This window comes from Lactuca sativa, chromosome 3 (assembly GCF_002870075.4).
Source record: "Lactuca sativa cultivar Salinas chromosome 3, Lsat_Salinas_v11, whole genome shotgun sequence".
Taxonomy (NCBI): Eukaryota; Viridiplantae; Streptophyta; class Magnoliopsida; order Asterales; family Asteraceae; genus Lactuca; species Lactuca sativa.
In genome coordinates, this window is record NC_056625.2 from 1,486,793 (window position 1) to 1,506,912 (window position 20,120).

Genomic DNA, 20,120 nt, shown 5'->3' on the forward strand with positions numbered 1-20,120 from the left:
TATTAGGATGTGTTTAGCACCCATTCGTTGGTTGGGGGGAATCTAATAGATGAGGACGGCGTGGCATTGAGCTAAGTTTTAGTCAGCTTTGTGAGTTAGGTGAGTCTTCTCACTATACCATATAAGAAGACTAAGGGATGGCCCCTGGAAATTGTATAAAAGACCTGGAGGTGGCTCCTAACAATTGTATGCAATATCAGGTCTGGACCCTGGCAGTTATATGTGGGATGTTAGTTGTCTTTGTGATTCTTGCATGAAAGACCACAAGGTGGCTCTTGGCACTTGTTTGTAAGACCTGAGTTTTGGCCCCCGGCATGGGAAGGAAAGACCATGATGTGGCTCATGGCATGATAATGATTGTAAGACTATGAATTGCACATAACATTCCTTATTCTATGTATGGTATGTGGTATTTTGTAGAACTCGCTAAGCTTAGAGTTTACGGTTTGTGGTTTAAACATTTTTCAAGTATTTCTAGTTCCAGAAGGAAGGGTCCGAATTGACTGCACTGCATCCGCCGATGGCTTTTTTCGCATTGATTACTTTTGATATACTATGATGTTTGAAAATACAATTGATATTGACTGGATTTGGAACCAATGTTTGTATGACTCTATATTTTAAAATGAAAATTTTTATTGGCATTTTTGGGACGCTACAGTTTCATATATATTTGATTTAATTATATGTATGATTGATTATGATTCAATACAGAAAATAAGATATTTTAAATGACAACAAAAAAATTTCTCGATTTTATCGATGATGTGACATATTTTGTTAGGTCGGGGGTGTTGTCATAACAATGATGATGTTGCATGCTTTTGCCGAGCTCCACACCTCCCCGCCTCCAAAACGAGAGTCTTCAACATGCCAAGCTTGGCACTCCCATGTTGTTTTCAGTTTCATCGTCATCTTCCTTTGCCTCCCTATTTTCTCTCATTTTTGCCTCTCTGTCTCTCTTCTCCTCTACTCCCTTGCCATTAGAGGTGTTAAAAAATATATGTATCCGTAAATCCAAGCCGAAAATCCGAAATGAAATTATCCAAAACTTTAGATATATGGATGTTCGAATATCCGTTTTTTCGGATTCTTATTCGGATAGTTGCCTTTTTGAATTTTCGGATATTTTGAAAATCTGAAATCAACAAAATATATTTTTTTTACTATTTTTATATTCTATATTATTTTAAAATAGAAATGAAGAAAATGTTAATAATAAATCAGATTTCATAGCCTAAAATTAAAAATTAGACCTTCATGTCTCAAAATTTTGGAAACATTAAAATGACAATAAATACGTAATTTTTGGAAGATAATGATTAATAGAAAGACTATATCCTAGATTATTTGTTTTTTTATTTATCAATTTGTTTAAACAATAGTTTTGCTTGATAGAAATCGATGGGTTTAAATCAAATTTTGGTGTTTGGGAATGTATGAAGTTTGAAGAACATCATCTGAGTTTCCAAGAAACAAGAGAGGGAAGAGTGAATGTCGGAAGTCTAGAACCCTTGAGAGAGAGAGAGAGAGAGAGAGAGGTATTTTCTTTTAATCATAAAAATATTTAAATAAAGAAAAAAAACTAAAAAAAACAAAAAAAAAAGGGTAAAATCATCATTACAAAAAAGTTTAAAGTAAATTGGACCAAACTCACAATAAAATGAAAACTTTGGACCTGTGGTGCTAGTCCAAAACTTTTTGGACCAAAGTGGTAATTTTCAGCAAACCACAATGACCATTTGTGCAGTTTTGTCTTTACTTAATAATGTTCATAATTTAATGGGTGTCTTGTCATGATATATGTACGTGTGGACCTGACAATAGGGCGAGTTTGGAATGAATCGAGTTTGATCCAAACCCTTTTAACAAATTTCAAAATCTGATCTGAACTCGCTCCGTAACCCGTAGGGTTTTGAAATAATCAAATTCATACCCTTATCCACCGAATCAACGGATATTCAAACCCGCCCCGTAACTCATAGGCTTTTTGAATTATCAAACATATTTTACTTAATTCATAAAATAATATTTCTTAAATAAAACAAATGTTGATTTAGAAAATACATTACGTACTCGAGAACTTCCGATTGGAATTGAAAATAACTATTGTAGTAACTTCTGATTTATTTTTTACTGTCAATTGTATTGTAGTGATAGAGAATAGCAATGACAAACTTTCATTCAGTTGATGAATGAATTTATTGATTTATGAATGAAATATTATAATTGTTTGATGAAATATGATAATTGTTTGATGAAATATAAATGAAATGAAATCATAATTCTTAGAAGACTGGAAGTCTAGAAATCGACTCTTCGATTCTTATGTATAAATAGTTTGGACTTTGGCATTTTCCCTTTCGACTTTCGATTGGAATTAAAATTGAACTTTAAGAAATATACAATATAAACCAATAATTCAAAATTTATACGAGTCGGGTTATAAACGGAGCGGATCAGCGATGATCCATACCTTACCCTTTTAATTAAAGGGTTAGCGGGTATTGGTCGTTAACAGGTAAACGAATCAAAAACTATGCTCCAAACTCATATAATTCTTAAGGGTTTAGATCGAATCAGGGTCAAAACCCGGTCCATTATCAGGCCAATGTATGTGTTAATTGTGTGAACAGACAAATAATTAAAATTATACTAGCACCAAGCTCTTGTACTATCCATCATACATACTTTAGAGGTGAGTCGAGACAATTACCTCCAACAATTACAAGAACAAGAGAGAAACATGTCATGTCAAGATCATCATCATAATCAACTTCCCCAATCCCAAACAAGAGAAAGAGAAAGAGATAGACATCCACCTCGCCATAATTTGTTTGACTTAAGGTGCAAAAACACTCTCTCATTAGTCATCACTAAAACCAACTATCGCCATTCCATTCCATTCAAATCCTCAAAGGTGTTGTTTAGTTCGTAAAATGTTTATGAAGAAATATGTCAGGAATTTGAATCTAATTTCATATCATGTTTGGTTGACAAGAAATGAAATTAAAATTAATTTCAAATTCTATTTAGTTCACGGGAAATAAAATTGGAATCCATGTAAAATGACATAATTGCACTTTTTATCTGTTTTGCTTAATTTTACTTATCATAAATAATAATATAATTAAGACCCTTTCTTAATCATAATGTTAACTGTGCTTTCTAATTTCTATGAGCTGCCCCCATCCACTCTCATCTATTTGGCAGATTTGCATGGATGATAGTTTTGACCAAATAAGATGGCTTAAATGGTTTAGAAAAAGAAAAATTATATATATATATATATATATATATATATATATATATATATATATATATATATATATATATATATATATGTTCAAATGTTTTCATTATCTATTGTTTGCCTGTATGATTGATTCTGGACCAATCATTTTAGTTATTTTAAGAAAGTAATTAATGTTTATTAAATGCTGAAGATGTAATTAATACTTATTATGTCTTCAACATGTAATATGTATTAATTACTTTCTTAAAATAACTAAAATGATTGGTCCAGAATCAGTCATACATGCACACAGTAAATAGTGAAAACAAAATAACCTAACCCTATATATATATATATATATATATATATATATATATATATATATATATATATATATATATATATATATATATATATATATATATATCTTTGTTAACAATAAAATATCGTATTTGTCCAACTTAAAATCAAAATATCATATTTATCACTTATGACCTTTAAAATATTGTATTTGTCCAAATAATATTTTTACACATTTTTAACAATTTATAATCAATTAGAATCATTATAATTTGAAAAGGAAAAATAGATCGAGTATATTGCGCCTATATATCAAAACCCCTTTGACATACAGTGAATTGACCAAATTCCCCTAACCATTTATTTGATTAGGTTAACCCTACATTTGATCACACACGTATATACAGGTCCAAAATCTCCATTGTTTGCCAGAAACACATAGCTCACTACCACTTTTGTTCAACAAATAGAAGCACTTTTTATCACACTTGAACTCACTTATATATAAACTTCACTTTTTTTAATTCCAATTCCACCCCTCTATATAAACTTCACTTGCAATTTAAGAAATCAAAAGGAGAGACTCAATTTGGACGAATTGTTCCCCAGATCCTCCTTAACCTTTCTTTATTACCTTTCATTCAAGGTTTTATCTTCAACATTTGTGATTCTTGATTTTTCTTCTTCACTTTGGGCGTGATAAAACAACCTTCAACACATGGATGGCTGTAGCATTTTCACTCCCTGCTGCAAGTTTTAACTTGTATATGTTATCATCCTATATTTTTATAGTTTGTCTTTCTTAATAACTTGCATGCTTCACGACCAAGAGGCACATGTGACATGTGACAGAGGTACTAGAATTCATATTCAAATTTAAGATTGATGTGATGATAGTCTTTCATCCCATTTAAGTTAAATTTTTATGCATTCATCCCCTATCTTCATGTGCAGAAAGAACATAACATGAATGGAACCAAGGCAATGCATCTTTCCATAACTATCAGCCAGCCTATGCTCCATTGGCTACAACTACTACTGATTATCTCTTTATAAGTTGATAGGTTTTTATAATTAAGTTGAAATTTTTACTTTAGTTTACATTGTATTCCAAGTGACCTCTTATGCACTAAACTTGGTTATATATAAACAACCTCACATATCTTCACCTAATGGAAGGTTTCTGAATACCAAAATCACAACGAGAGCAGGAATAATTAGTCACGGAAAAGATTATGAACACCACGAATTGGAATTGTAACCGAAAGTCAAATGTTAATCAATGAGATGATATATATATTATTAATTACTATGTAAAAGTGTTGATACTGTGCAGTTTCATGAACCAACCAAGAGCTTCAGGAAACTTCAACTTTATGTGGCCAATGGTAAATTGCAGGTCAAATTTGTTTCTGATATTGATATTGCTTAGCTTTCAACAGCACATGAAGATCCATCTAAGAAAAAAAATTTGGTTCTTTGTTTTTGGTAAACTTTATTTTTGACATTATTGTTCATGGACATTCAGCTTTGGATCTTTTGGAGAACACAGAAATCAATTCTCAATCAGCAGTAACCAACAAATTCTCACAGAAATCGATTCAAGAAAAACGACACTCAATCGTTCAGCGATTAAACAAACGTTTTGTCAAAAAATAAAAAGGGCGTAATGATAATCTTTCATTTTCCATTTAATTCCATCAGCTTCTTCCCATTTGAAGGAAAGTATTTTCTCCCATTTAGGATTCCAATTCAGAACTTGGTGGAATTGGATTCCTTTTCCCTCAAACAAAATGTTTTTAACTTTAATTAACATAAGAACCACCCAGTCGATCTACAATACTTTTTTTTATTCACTAGTTTTCATAAAGATACTGAATTTGCAAGTTACTTTACAATTTTGAGGTTGGAACTTACTAATTAAGGGCAATTCAAAAAAGTCTGTTATTACCTATCTATCTATCGCATACTGTTCATTCATGTTGATAAGAAGCTGAAATAAACATATTAAAAAGCACACACAGACACAGCAGTAATTGTCTCTTAGCTTAGCTTACCTTGTTGAATAATATCCTCCTCTACCATTCTTGTGCTTGTGTTTCTGCATCAAAGCTCGTTCCCTTTCCTTTTCTCTTGCTTCTCTCTTCAACCTTTCTTCCCGTAATTCCTCAACACTCTTCTTTTTACTGCTATTAGTTACTACTGTCTCCTCAGAATAATTGTTATCTACATCATCATCACCATTTGGGCGTTTTTCCAAGTACCATGGTAGCTTTACGCCTTTTCCAGCCACTCCATACCCTAACCTATACTTCTCATCCTCTGGCAAAACCACCTTTGGAGGCTCCGGCTCCTTCTTCATCCTCTTGAATCCCCCTTTCCTTTTCTCATTCCCAAATGGTTCAATCCTCTTCTTATCAACATCAACTGGATCAAATATCCTGATTCCTTCAAACAAGTTAATATGCTTTGACTTTGGCTCCGCTTCGGGTGTGGGTGCTGGATCGGCTGCTGAGACAGCGGTGGATTGGTGTGAGGAAGCCGAATTCGAAGCCAATCCGCGGGCTTGGCGTAGCTGTTCGACGCGGAAGTCGGTGTCGCGCTTGCGAGATTGTTCGCGCTTGAGTTGCTCTTCTTTGGCCGCGGCTTCTTCGTCTTGGCGAACTTTTTCTCGGTTGTCAAAATTGTACACATTCCAACGTTTCTGAGGGAGAATATTCAGACCTCCATGTCCTCCCATGCTTTCCAAACAAAGAAGCGAATCTTAGGTTAAATTCCAAATTAGGTCATACAATATTCACAATCCTCATTAATCAATTTTTCATCAACGCTCGTTAAAAAAATTCTTCATCGGGTCAAAAGGAAATCATAGACGATTATTCATCAGGTTCACAGCCAAAAATCAAATATTTACAATTCTAGATCAGGTGGTTCACCACTTGCAGCCAAGATTCCCGCAAGGGTCGATGACGTATACAAGGTAAGATGCAGGAAGGAGAAAATGGTTGCCAAAAAAGGAAATCGAGTTACCTGGTGATGCTGAGAAGAATCGCAGACGCAGGAACAAAAAATCGGAAGAAGATTATTTGTGAAGAGGAGCAGTCGCATACGATTATTGAGAAAGTTTCAAGGGTACGGTCGTCATTTTCTCTTTTTCCCCTACAATCATCTCAATCTTCCTGGGGAAGAGTAGATGTGTTAAAAAAAAAAAAAAAAAAAAAAAAACAAAAAAACAAAATCCAATAAGTCATCCCAAACAAATAAATTTTGGTTTATATGGCTAATCTTATTTGGTTTTCGGTTAAAGTGATTTTCTGAAATCATATTTGGTTCGGTCTTTTATTTCAAAATTTGAACTTTTATTAACCAACTAAAGTGAATAATTAAATTATATGTTTTTTTTACTTTTAATTTTAGTATTTTTTTTTCATAATAATCTCTCAATATGTTTCCATTATAAAGATGTCTACTTTATCTATTATTCATGTATATTTTAAAAAATTAAAAATTTATTTAATGATAATTCTAGACTTTTAGAATCCTAATGTTAACCGTGTTTGTTGTTTTAGGCTTCTCTTGATATTCAAATATTCATTGTTGTTTAGCAATTTTTTAATTATAAATCTAGTAAAAATTTTGCAATTGTAGTAAACATGTTAGCCTTTTGTTTTGTTATTCTATTATTGTCATATGACCATGTTTATCTTGTCGTTATTTTTACAAGTATTTTAGTTAAGTGGTATAACACCCAGCTTTTTAACGTAAGAATGTACGACACACTCAAAATTTTCACTTTTTAAATTAACAAATCACATTGGTGTACACTTGTATTAATAATCCAGAACAAGTATTTATCAACATGATCACATTAAAGAAATAAATTACAATGATCCGAACCTGACATCACATAATTTTATGAACCATACTACACCCGACTTATTTATAATCTCTAGATGTCTTTCACAAGACATAGTATTCTCCCTAGTATATACTAGTAGCGTACCCGCGCGATGCAGCAGTGAAGATTGGTTCATTTCAACGATTGGTTTCCTTTCGGTGTCATTAGATGATTTCCTTCTAGTTGCGGCATATGTGACATATTCATTTTGGTGAATAGTTTCTTAGAGGCGATTGGTTTTCTCTCGGCGGGTGGTTTTTATTTCTTTGTAGTGAAACATTTCATATTTCAAAGAAAACACATTGTAGTCTGTAAAAACAGAAATATTTTCATGTATTGGTTTAAAAATATAAGTATATTGATGTTTTAGATTAAAAATTAAAAATATCCACGATTTTGGTTTAAAAATATAAATTTGTTATTATTTTTGGTGAAAAATAAAAGTACATTGTTTTTTGGGTTAAAAATAATTATATTATTGTTTTGTGTTAGAAGGAAAAATATGTTATTTTAAGCTAAAAAGTACGAAAATTAAAGATTTAGAAATAACAGTGTAACCATACACAACCCATATAAAGCAGAATCGATTACTTTCATTAAGAGTTTCCAACTAATAGTTTAATTTATTATGGAATAGATATGTATAATCAAAAAATAAAAAATAAAAAGATTTATAATTTTAAACTCTTGACCGGTTTATTCTATTAACCTAAATAGACAAAATGTTAACCGAAAACCGAATAAAATAAGGTTTTAAAATTTCGGTTTAACTGAAATCTGAATAAAATCAACCGATTAAAACAAACCTTATTTGGTCCGGTCGGTTTATTCGGATTTGGTTTTCTTCAAACACCCTTATTGACGAAAGACGTTATCTACATTTTATAGATACAAAATGATAGTAAGTTGACAAAAAGTAGTTGGTTTCTATTAATCATGTAATATGCTAATATGTGCAAAGTTTTAAAGCTTTATCCTTTTGACATGTAGTTGGTTTCTATACGACCTAAGTCTTGATTTGTAAAAAAAAAAAAAAAAAAAAAAAAACCCTTTCACTCGACTCACATGTAATAATGTAAAATTTGACTTACAGTCTTACCTATATACAACATATACTCACATGTCAAAATGGAACACAAATAAACGGTACCTAAGTAAAAATTAACTCACGTCCTTACTTATATACAAATAAGTAGTAATAAAGTAAATTTTGACTTAAACAAATAGAACGCAGTCCAACATATATGTGCAAACTTTTGCTATTTTACAACCCAAAGAGATAAATTACATAAGACTTTGAACCATATTACAACCAGGAAGATACATATGCCCAAGCCTTAAAACCCTCGTGAAATATATTTTCCAAATCAAACAAATCTTCTTTGATATGCAAACTGCATCACTTCTAGAAAGTCTATACAACAACATCACCATAGAAATGGGACTCTAAAGTGCAGTAAATCTCTTATTGAATGGTGACTTGGGAAAACTGAATACCAACACCAGCATGTACGACAAAACCTTAATAGCTAGCTCATATCCATATAATTTTTTGCAAATACAGTTCAAGTGACACCCTAACTCTCCCAAAGTAACTTATCCCTCAATTTGCATTGCCAAATCAGCAAATATTGCCAATGATAGCTCAACAATTCCATTATGTTGAAATATCTTTCTTCAAAAAATGTTAGGGGACGCCAACGTGTGAAATTTAAATCAAATAAAGATTACTATTTAATTTACCTCAAGTAAGAAAATATTGGAAGTTTGAGATTACAATTCATCAGGCACAACTGCAATGAAAAGTTAAGCAGACAAAGTTACATGATTAGTTAGCATCTACCATCACAAAGGATAAATTGATGTATCCTTTAGAAACTTTATTGTTGATTTTCATAGACTATCTTACTAAATAAATTGATGTATGTTTCAGAAGTTAAATAATTCCTGCAGTTAAGGATTCCATGTTCGGTGATGCCAATATAAACCCCCCAATAAGTAATCAAATTTACATACTTGCATGATCCATAAATTTTTCAATTTTACACACTTGTAAACTCCATAATTTAGTTGAGTTTGTAAAGATTGGTAATTTTGTTGAGTGAACGTGTTTTACTGGACATATTACATAGATTAGTCCATTTTCGATGATAACTTGAGCTAATTGAAGTTAAGAATGACAATTAAACACTCTCTCAAACATTTTATCGAGTAGATAGAGAGTGCAACAACATTTATGACAACCTAATCACAATACATTACCAAACAAATATGATAACAAATCAAGAAATTCAAAGGACAGCCGGATAATAAAACCTCTATGTCATCAAAAAAAGAACCATAAGCAGCACCATAAAACTTCAAAAAGTAGCATCTACTTATTTCAATCACCATCCAATATAATAAAACCCTCATTGTATGATATATGAGCTTGAAGATTTAGCACAAAAGAAATCAATAATTACCAAGCAACTTTGGTAAACCCATTAAGACATCAATAAATCGCAAGTTCTTTAAATTATTAACCAAAAGAAATAATTAACCTTTTCAATTAATCAGTCTTCCAAAATCAAATTTTCTTTGTAATAATTGGTTTGTTTGGAAAGAACCGAATGGTAAAGCGTACCTGATTATATCCATTTATGTGTGTAAGAGAGAGAGGGGTAGCCATAGTTAGATCTAAAATAAAAAAATAAAAATAAATAAAAAAAAAAAAAAAAAAAAAAAAACAAAACATCTATCAATTCCTTTTGCACATAAGAGTCAACAAACTTGCACCTACAAGCTCTCCATACCTGATTACATGTATAGAAGTGATTAGGTCGATGGTAGCAGCAAGGATTTTACAGTATAGATGATTTCACTCTGTAACATGGATGGTAGCAGCAAGGATTTTACAACTTAGATGAACACTAAAAATCAACGAATATATAGGTACGCACTCAAGGCTGACAGATCTGCTTAACAATAAAAACCAAGCATAAGCAAGAGGGTTAAATCCAAAACTGAAAAATCTCTAATAACCCCACTTTTGTCATAATATATGAGGTATACTTTAGTAACTTACAAAGTCATGAGTAAAGCATAAATTGAACCTCTCTTTTATACCATTCGATAAAGAAACCACCGTGTATTTGATATCAGATCTGAACTCTCCCCAGAAACATCTCTTGCTAGGTTCAGAGAACTATAAAGGTACACATGGATGTTGTTGCATTTAAAAAGAGATTCTCTCATCTCAATAGCATCTGACCAAGGTTTTGGGATTTTCAGAACTGACCAACCAATAACTTCAGTCTGCAACCAAGGGACGGATGATTAGCGTATAGGTTCACACACATACACAGAGTTAGAGAGAGAGAGAGAGAGTACATCGAAATATGCCTTCATTGTATCCTTTCCCTTTGAATCAAATCAACATTTTCTTTATTTCCTACAAGATTTGTATAAACCAAACATGAAAATGATTTTTAGCAGTGAGTGGAAGTAAAATCAAATTAGGGGTGTGTGTGCGTTTAGATCGTGATGCTCTTCCCACAAACCCACACAGAATATTCATTAGAGAAACCAAACATCCACAAAAAAATGTTTACAAATAGAAATTACTTTTGGGAGCACCTAATGGCGAGCTACGACAGAGGCAAAGGTGGGTTGTGATGTCGGAGAGTAACCACATGCGATTTAAAAAGTACCAACCTACAAAACTTAACAATAAACTTAAGCAACAACTCATCAACACCCAAAAGGGCGATTTACACAAATTAACATTTGGAAGAAGAATAACCCTTGTCTGACTAGCGGTTTAGAAAAAATTAGGGTTTTAGGACATAAATTACGGTATAAGAAAGGAGAATAGAAAGATAGTTACAAATTGGAGCGGAGATTGTTTGATGTTGTAATTTGAGGATAAGCCAACTTTTTGTTGATCCCATCCGATCGTTGTGGTTTGCGAAGAATCGAACAAAATGGTGGACGGTGACCCGCTAATAGGTTGTAGCAACGACGACCGGATGGTGGTTGAACGTGATGTTGGTGTGTGATGTTGTTGGAGTCAGGTGGCAATGGTGGAGGCGCTGAGACATTAGCAACGACGCCAAGAGAGCGATGGTAGAGATTTGGTTTGATGGCGGTTGTTGTGTAGAGGAGATTAGGGTAACTGCGTGTAATACTGTAAAATACATGTAGGTGTTTAGGCTGCGAATGGTTGGTGGACTTCTAGGGCGTCGATTGAGAAAAGGAGACGTTGTGATTTTTTGGTGAGTATCGATCGCATCTGAAGCGATTATGAAGGAGACGCAAATAAGAGGGGTTCGATTTCCTTCTGATGGCGGTTGTTGTGTCTAGTGTTGTGTGTGGAGAAGATTAGGGTAACATCGAAGATAAGGTAATACCGTGTCCGTATACAACGATGTGATTATAAGCTTAATATAATTGTACATGAGGTAATAGGTATTGTACCTCTTAATTTTCAAGAAACATGCAATGTGTTTAATAATATAGTAAAGATTCATAAAGTGTATAACACATAGATACACTAAAATGAATGAAAATCAAACTGATTGGATTTCTTATATATATATATATATATATATATATATATATATATATATATATATATATATATATATATATATATATATATATATATATATATATATATATATATATATATAAGAGAATAAATCAACACTCAAAATTAAGGACTAGCTAGGTATTCAATATCTGATTTGGATCCAAAATAATAAGAGTATCAAAATTCTTTTTTTCAATTAATTCTCTCTAAAATATTACAACATCCATACCATTTCATTCCTGAACATGAATGCATGGTTTTAGAATATGAAATCACTCAACTGAGATCGCTTCTGACTCCCCATGTGCATGTTGTGCTTTTTAAAAATATAGGCACTATCTTCCACACCCGCATTCAAGCAATTCATCCGATGCCTGTTGTAACATTAATGCAAAATTTCTTTTAAAAAAAACATTAATTATTGTGCAAAATGTTGTATGAAACCATAACCATACCAAGCAAAGTGATCTTCACAACAAATGGAGCCAGCGATGATAGAAATTCCTGCTGCTTTCCTATAATTCAAAGATTAAAAAAAATTCATTATCATATTCAAGATTATACAACATTTTTAAAGCAAAACAAAAAATAAAAAATGTACATACCAGGTTGCGTTGTACATGTCATAAAACTTGTCGAATGCTTTATCGAAGCAAAAGTGACAAGCAAGAAGATCCTTTATATCAGTCACCTTACAACTTGATTTACAGCATTTAACCTTATACATACATATATATCTATTATTAGCCTAAAAGATGCATGATGTAATAATATTCTCAAAATATTATTATTATTATTAAGAATACTCACAAGACGGTTGAGCTTGAAAGAGTAGTACTTGGTATGGGAAGGGTGTGTTTGGATATGCTCCACCACGTGCCCTCCACTGGAATTCAACATGTGAAGGAAGAATTACTTTTAAACACTAAATCATAATAATATCTATCTATCTATCTATCTATATCTATATATATATATATATATATATATATATATATATATATATATATATATATATATATATATATATATATATATGCATTAGGAAAAATGGTCTAAAAAGGAAAGTTGGTTACCTATCACATAATGTTATTCTACAATCAAGGCACGCCCCCAAACTAGACAAACTATTGCAGGCATTACATCCGGCCCCTGTGTATTTCTTCCCCATTTTGTGGCATCTGCACATAAAGAAACACACATGTAAGTATTATATTTACATATGGTCAAAATAAGCTTAACTTCACAACAAGAATGGTGGTGAATCAAATGAAATATTTATTATTTTACCACTTCATTACGTAAATATCTTGAAGCAACAACAAAAGAAAAACACACACACACACACAACCTTTTATATAGTTCAAGAAGATCCTTAGGTATAACACTTGATGCCTGCTTAGAAAACAAGCAGTTAATTTAATGAGCTCAAACGTTAGCATACACCTTATCAGATTCAAGATTTATAATGAAAAAAGTACCTGATGAGCAGAGGATAAAGATTGAGGATTTGATTCCATGATGACTAAACAATCTTCAGCAAGATGACCGGCTTTTTTACATTTCCAACTAGAAATAATAACAATAAACATATATTTTACTACTTTAGTTAAGATTTAACAACACATGTTTGTATATGTATATGTATATATATAAGGTTTTGTATTTGTATGAATGGAAGCAATTACCATTGATATGAAGATAGAATAGATCTCTTTGTTGACCAGCGATGACGGTTGAAATCCCAAGTGTCAGTTTCAGAAACTTGCAATTGAAATTTAGGTCCCTTAACTAATATTTGGTTGCTTGGAGTTGGAGGCCCCTACAAATGTCACAATTATTGGTTTTGAATTTGAAAAAGTAGTGGATTGGATTGGATTGGATTTGATGTTTTATTGTATAAAATCTGTGAACCTGAGAATTTTTTAGATTGTCCAAAAGCTCAGCTTTGCAATCCATGCTGCAGATATCATCATCAGTCTGGTAGGAATAGGATCAAAAGAGAGAAGACCTTCTTACTTGTTAGTTAGCTTAGATGTAACATACTAATATAATAAGAAATTACAAGCCACCTCATCACATATATATTCCCCATATTTGCCACACACCACACATACAGGCTCTCCAGGAATAGGAAACCGCTGTGACCTTCTTTCTGTTATTACGTCATTGCCACTGTTTATATTTCCTAAAAAAAAAGACCAATCTTAGTTCAGATTTCAAAACAATAAGCATAATAGCTTAATTGATTGCTAAAACAAAGAGACAAGAACCAACCAGCACTTTCAGGAAGAGGATCCATGGTTTCTTCTCTTTCTGAGAAATCACTACTTGCATCACCTATAATATATATATATATATATATATATATATATATATATATATATATATATATATATATATATATATATATATATCCATTAACAAAGTTATATAACAGACTTGTAACCCATTTATCACACAGAAGAAGAAGAAGAAGAAGAAGAAGAAGAAAATATGGCAGCTGTTGTTTGAACATAATATCACTACAACTTCAATATTTGTGTTCCCTTGTGTTTTGTACAACACAAAGAAGCAAGACAAACACACATTGAGAAATACAGCTGTTGTTTGAACATAATACTTAATGTGATAATCATGTTGAAATTGTATTTTTGGTCATGAAAAAAACTTACTGTCATACCCCAACACCAATCGTCCACCAGAGGCCAAACCCTCACCCTCACCCGCCTGCAATCAAATTGAAAATCAGATCAAGGAATTATTTTATTATGAAAAATGTGATATGGAGCGGAGTGTACCAACACTTTATTAGTTAATTCCTCAAAGGCTTCAATCGAATTAGCTTCTTTCCTGTGTCGACACAAACAAATAATAGCCCTAAACTTCACCACATAACGTTTTGAATATTATTTTCTAAATTACAACATAAGAATTAAATTCACCTAATTTTCTGAATATAATCATGGTGAGACATGGGTCCATCACTTTCTTCAATTTCGTGTCTTTTAGCCATGGAAGGTGAAATCCTCCGCCGCTTGCAGCGGTTAGATTGTAAGGGGCCTTTTCCCTTACTGGAGGCCGATTCATCATCCGGCGTAGTTGGATTTCCGGTGGCAGCATTATAAGCTGTGAGATTGAAATAAAAAAAATCCTCAAACCAGCAGAAAGATGGCGTGCTGTGTGCAATTGAAGACATAAAGTTGGGATTTTTGTTACCTTTTAGATTTTGAAGAACTGAGTTGAGGTCGAAATCTTTGTTATATGTAAAAGAAGGGTTCTTGTAGAAGTTTGTTCTCGTTCCCATTTCCTCTCGCAATAATCCGAAATCAGTCCGATAGCCAGGAATTGTCTTGTAAACGTACTAGATTAAACCGGTAAGGAAAAAAAAAAAAAAAAACAAAAAACAATATTGATAAATAAAATTGGTAATGAAAAATCAAAGATTTATTAAATTAATAAGATATAAATTTTGTTTAGACTTTTATATTAATTATTTAACTATAATAATTTAACATAAATTCCGAAATACTTTTTGTATATATTGAAAGTTTTATTGGTTAAATTATCATCTTTAACATAGGTTCTCACAAAAACAAATCAACATTTGACAATGATTGATGCTGATTTTTATTTATAATCATAGCAAAACAAACAACAATGAAAAATTATTGTCTATTGAATTTGAATGACAATTTTATGTCTCAAGGCTTACGCATACAGTTACCGTTCTCGTTCATGTTAAAAATATGCGAAGTAATTAGACTTTGAATTATAGATTTGGGCATGTGGTAGAGATTTTTTTGGATTTTTTATTATCCAATTTATAATTTTATAATCTTTCTTCTCTATCTAGCGTTAATATGGCACATGTACTCCTTTGGTTCTATCAAACAATAATAATATAGTTGGGTAGGTTAAATGTTATAAGTAACCATAATCAAAATTTTAAATAACCAATATAAAATTTTAAAATTTTTTTAAGACATAAAAAATAAATTAAAAGTATCACCTTTATCATTCATGTTTGAAACATGTGTAATACGTGAAAGATCCTTTATGGGTCATACATAAATTCTTATATTTATTTGGTTAAGAAATTAACTAAATAATTTTATTTTGGTTTTCATGTAACTATATATGACATTTAAAAGACATATATGAACAAACCAAATAAGTTACACAACCAACACATCATTAACTATCAATTAGTTTATTACTAATTATAAGTAGTTAGCTATTTAAGATTTGCATTGTTTTTATCTGGATAACATGTCAGTGATGATTGATGAATCGTACTAATGTTTTAAAATTAATATTTATATTTAGAAGGATTTTTTGTTAAATAAATATTAAAAATATATTTATGGCTCAAATTAAAAGAATAGCATCTTATATAATCACATGATGGATTCCTAATTATAGCATTGTACTTTGAAAGTACATTACAATAAATGGGAGGACAATTCATCTGCACACAAACACCAAGAAACACACACACACCGACCATTGCTTTCCAAATACGTCATTATAGTTTTAAACTACAATGCTATGATTAAGAAGCCTTTTCAATATTACAAAAATAGTTGTTGTGTAACATTCAGGCAAATTACAAATACAAAAGTAGTTATATCGTCAAATAGTCATAGACACATGTATCAAAGGAATACTTGACAAAAAGTAAATAATTAATAATATTTTAAAAATATTATTTGGAAAAGAAAAATATAGTCAAAAACTAAAAACATACATATGAGAGCAAATATGGATTCAAGAAGTTGAAACAAAACTGACATGAAGGACCTGTTTTAAAGTCTATTTAATGCCCCTTTAACAAATTCATTCAACCAAGATTTGACCAATACAAATAAATATTGATTAAAAGGAAATGAAGTTTACCTATAATTCTATCAAAATATTACCATATTGAAGACCAATTATGCAGGCCATAGAAGTTGTGAAGCAATTAGCCGTGCATATTTCAATAAAGGGATTTTTTAATATGTGTCCTAAGGGCATATATAAGAAGTATTAATTAATCACAATTATTACTACATTTAAATATTAAACACATTAATTATAAAAAATATTACCATAATTAAATATAAAATTCATTAATAATCTCCATAATTAATGCATTTCACATTTAATTATGGTAATAATTGTGATTAATTAAATTTACTAAATTACAAGAACAGCCCATGTGCTTTACATGAAACCATAAGTTTGGTCCATTTTTTAAATCTTTCCGTACTTAAGTTTTATTTTTGTTACGGATTTGGCCCATGACCCATATAAAATGACTATTATGTTCCTATCTATTTTTTTTATTAAAAATCATCTATATATTAATATATGTTGTAAATATCCCCTATAAAATGACTATTATGTTCCTATCTATTTTTTGTTACAGATCTGGGACCATATATCATATATGCAATATAAATGGAACATAAGGACAACATTGAGAATATTTAAGATGTCTTCAAGTTAAAAAAATGGCATAATATCACAATGAACCGCAATCCTGCGGAGACATCAATTCCACCAACATGCTCCCAAATAACCCGTTTGTTCATCTTCATAATAAGGATTGATGTTCAAAATCTTTATACGTGAACAAAATTTAAAAGATGAAAGATAGGATTTAAGAACTATTTTAACTTTTTTTTCTACTAAAATGTACAAAAAAATGAGGTCAGATTCAATGACAATCATTTTTTTCATAAGCTCCACAACAACATTTATGATTAGATGATGGGCTGCACATACGAAATGTGAAAAACTACATAATTATGACATGTTAGAACAATCAACAATGTATACAGAAACCCCATTAAAAATAGAAGCATTTAAGAGGAACATCAAAAGCAAAATCCTAGAGGAGTTAGCAAAATCAGAAATTTTAAAAGCAATGGGTAAGATCAAACACACAAAAACAAAGATAAAATTAACAGGGTTCATCTAGTTGATGTAAGATTTGCATGAAAACAATATATATATATATATATATATATATATATATATATATATATATATATATATATATATATATATATATATATATATATATATATATATATATATATGTATATCAGAGTTACCCGTGATAAACAACGACCATAGATTGATTCAAATGCAATTTCGTGTTTCTAAAACCAAAACATGACAATTCATGTAGATTTAGAGTTAAGAAACAACCTGTTCTTTATTAAATGTAACTGTAATAAATTGATGTTATATTTCAAAACAAAATCAAGATAAAAATCAATGAAAAAAGAACAATGAAACTTATGATATACTTGTAACCATATCTTCAATGATGAAGATGAAATCAGCAACCAAATTCAGGGCCTGTAAAAACAAACACATATACACACTTATAGAGGGGGGATAGTTGTAATCGAAATACAAAAGCTTAAACTTAGAAATCCAGGAAAGAATATATGAGAAATCAAAACAAAATAAAATAAAAAACAACACAAAGATGCTTACCAGTTTGCTGGCTCTTCTTCATTTGAAGATGCAAAATCAAAACGGGTTTGTCAAAGATTGGACGAATCTGCAACAACAGGTGGACCGATAGATAAGTACAGATCTAGGGTTTCTTAAGGGAGGTGTGCAATGGCAATGATGCAGGATGGTTCGGTGATGAATGGCGAGGGAGGCCGACGATGGTTCCGACGATAATGGGAAACGTTAGGTTTTATAAAGAGTAGTTTGGCGAGAAAGACGAAAATTAGTTTTTAGAAACTCAAATAAGCTGCATAGTAAACGCTGATTTTAACACCCCACTCCCATTGAAGAAAAGAAAAGAAGAGAACACAAAAGAAAGTAAGAAGATAAAAGAAAGGAAAACAAAATTGTCTTTTGTACTCTCGAGTCGGAGAGAAATGGAAGGAAAGTTAAATATTTTATTCTTTCTTTTCAAATCCTCCCAAATCGGAAGGAAATTTAGGAGGGAAAGTAATACTTCTATTTCCTTTCAATTCCTTCCTTTAATGAAACTCGGAAGCATCAATATCTCTTACTTTTCTCTCATTTCCATCCATTTCCTTTCTTTTCTCTCCTTAAGTTGAACTCGGGAGCAAGGTGTAAAAGTTAGAAGGGTAAATTCGGAAGTTAACTTTGTAATTTTTTGGGCTAAAAAGATGCCACCTCGGCAAAAAAGACTTTTATTATAAAGGATATATCTTTTACTTTCATTTTGACTTTGAAATTTTTTAAATTTAGTCCCCACTGTAATTGAAAACAACAAACAAGCCCCCAAATTTAAAAATATTTATCAGATAGGCAAGAACCGCACCAAGAACGCTACATTCTTGATGTCGTTTGTGTGCGGTTTCTTCCTGAGCGAGGAACTCTCTGCACCTTCTCTCCTTCGATGATTGGTCAACGACCAAATTTTTTTTAATTCAAACGAAATAAGACATTATTATTTTAGTGTGCAAGGGGCTAAGTCATTCATTCAAGGACCGGAGCTTTCATCTGAATTCCCAAAACCTAACAGTCAAAATTTTAACTATATATAATATTTATTTTTACCAATTCACAACCATATAAATACTCATCTATTCTTACTATCAAAATCACACGGTCTTCTATCTTTTTCCTCTCTGTTATATTCATTTAAACAACAAAAATGAATGCCAACAACCCCAAAATCCAGTCGGAGGATGCAGAGCAAAGAAATGCACAATCGATTGATCATTTCTTGTTACGCATTACTGAAAGATTTCGTAGAGAAATAGGGGTTGGGATAACTAACCTACTAAACACCAACTAACTTCAAAGTTTTAAGAATCTACGAAGAATGTTTCGAATATGAACGAGGTGTACAACAACCTAAAAACCCAAAGGAGAAGTGGTCAAAGTGATGGAAAAAATCTTTAAGAGGCCTATCATTTGTATAGCGAGGACACTGGAAAACCATTCAAGTTTAATGACTATTGGAAATTAGTGTTATCGCATAGTCTAAATGGAAAGAATTCAAAGCCAAACTACTTAGAGGATGAGGAAAAAGAACAAAAACGACGTCAGGTGGATACACAACTTTTTCCGATGCTCGTGTCGGGTTAGATTTAAATGATGATGATGCGTTCGAGTTAAAAGAA

At 31.4% G+C, this 20,120-nt stretch overlaps 2 protein-coding genes across 5 annotated transcripts; both read right to left on the reverse strand.

The window, feature by feature from the left end:
* Nucleotides 1–5,364: 5,364 nt before the first annotated feature.
* Nucleotides 5,365–6,731, reverse strand: LOC111892875 (uncharacterized). The gene is made up of 2 exons (XM_023888939.3): nt 6,566–6,731; nt 5,365–6,276 (listed from the first exon to the last, which is right to left on the reverse strand). Exon 2 carries the CDS (start codon nt 6,273–6,275, stop codon nt 5,589–5,591), a length of 687 nt encoding a protein of 228 aa, XP_023744707.1. The 5' UTR covers nt 6,276; nt 6,566–6,731; the 3' UTR covers nt 5,365–5,588.
* Nucleotides 6,732–12,129: 5,398 nt separating this feature from the next.
* Nucleotides 12,130–18,827, reverse strand: LOC111892893 (uncharacterized). 4 transcript variants are annotated; one of them, XM_023888974.3, is made up of 17 exons: nt 18,502–18,822; nt 18,309–18,360; nt 15,226–15,370; nt 14,952–15,135; nt 14,812–14,859; nt 14,690–14,736; nt 14,284–14,346; nt 14,079–14,194; nt 13,921–13,986; nt 13,695–13,828; nt 13,488–13,575; nt 13,358–13,401; nt 13,083–13,187; nt 12,817–12,892; nt 12,612–12,724; nt 12,462–12,521; nt 12,130–12,380 (listed from the first exon to the last, which is right to left on the reverse strand). In XM_023888974.3, exons 3-17 carry the CDS (start codon nt 15,311–15,313, stop codon nt 12,266–12,268), a joined length of 1,347 nt encoding a protein of 448 aa, XP_023744742.1. In that variant the 5' UTR covers nt 15,314–15,370; nt 18,309–18,360; nt 18,502–18,822; the 3' UTR covers nt 12,130–12,265. The 4 variants fall into 4 exon arrangements, with proteins under 4 accessions (XP_023744742.1, XP_023744741.1, XP_023744743.1 ...); XM_023888973.3 differs by having other exon boundaries at nt 14,682–14,736; nt 14,808–14,859; nt 18,502–18,820; XM_023888975.3 differs by having other exon boundaries at nt 12,306–12,405; nt 14,682–14,736; nt 14,808–14,859; nt 18,502–18,825.
* Nucleotides 18,828–20,120: the final 1,293 nt, after the last annotated feature.

Bases quoted from the DNA above. Each gene is read 5' to 3' on its own strand.
- LOC111892875 (XM_023888939.3), bottom strand. From the start codon at position 6,275: ATGGGAGGACATGGAGGTCTGAATATTCTCCCTCAGAAACGTTGGAAT.
- LOC111892893 (XM_023888973.3), bottom strand. From the start codon at position 15,313: ATGGGAACGAGAACAAACTTCTACAAGAACCCTTCTTTTACATATAAC. The intron at 15,136-15,225 runs GTAACAAAAATC...TCAATCTCACAG, and splicing joins AGTTCTTCAAAATCTAAAAG to CTTATAATGCTGCCACCGGA. The intron at 13,829-13,920 runs GTTCACAGATTT...TGACATTTGTAG, and splicing joins ACAATCTAAAAAATTCTCAG to GGGCCTCCAACTCCAAGCAA.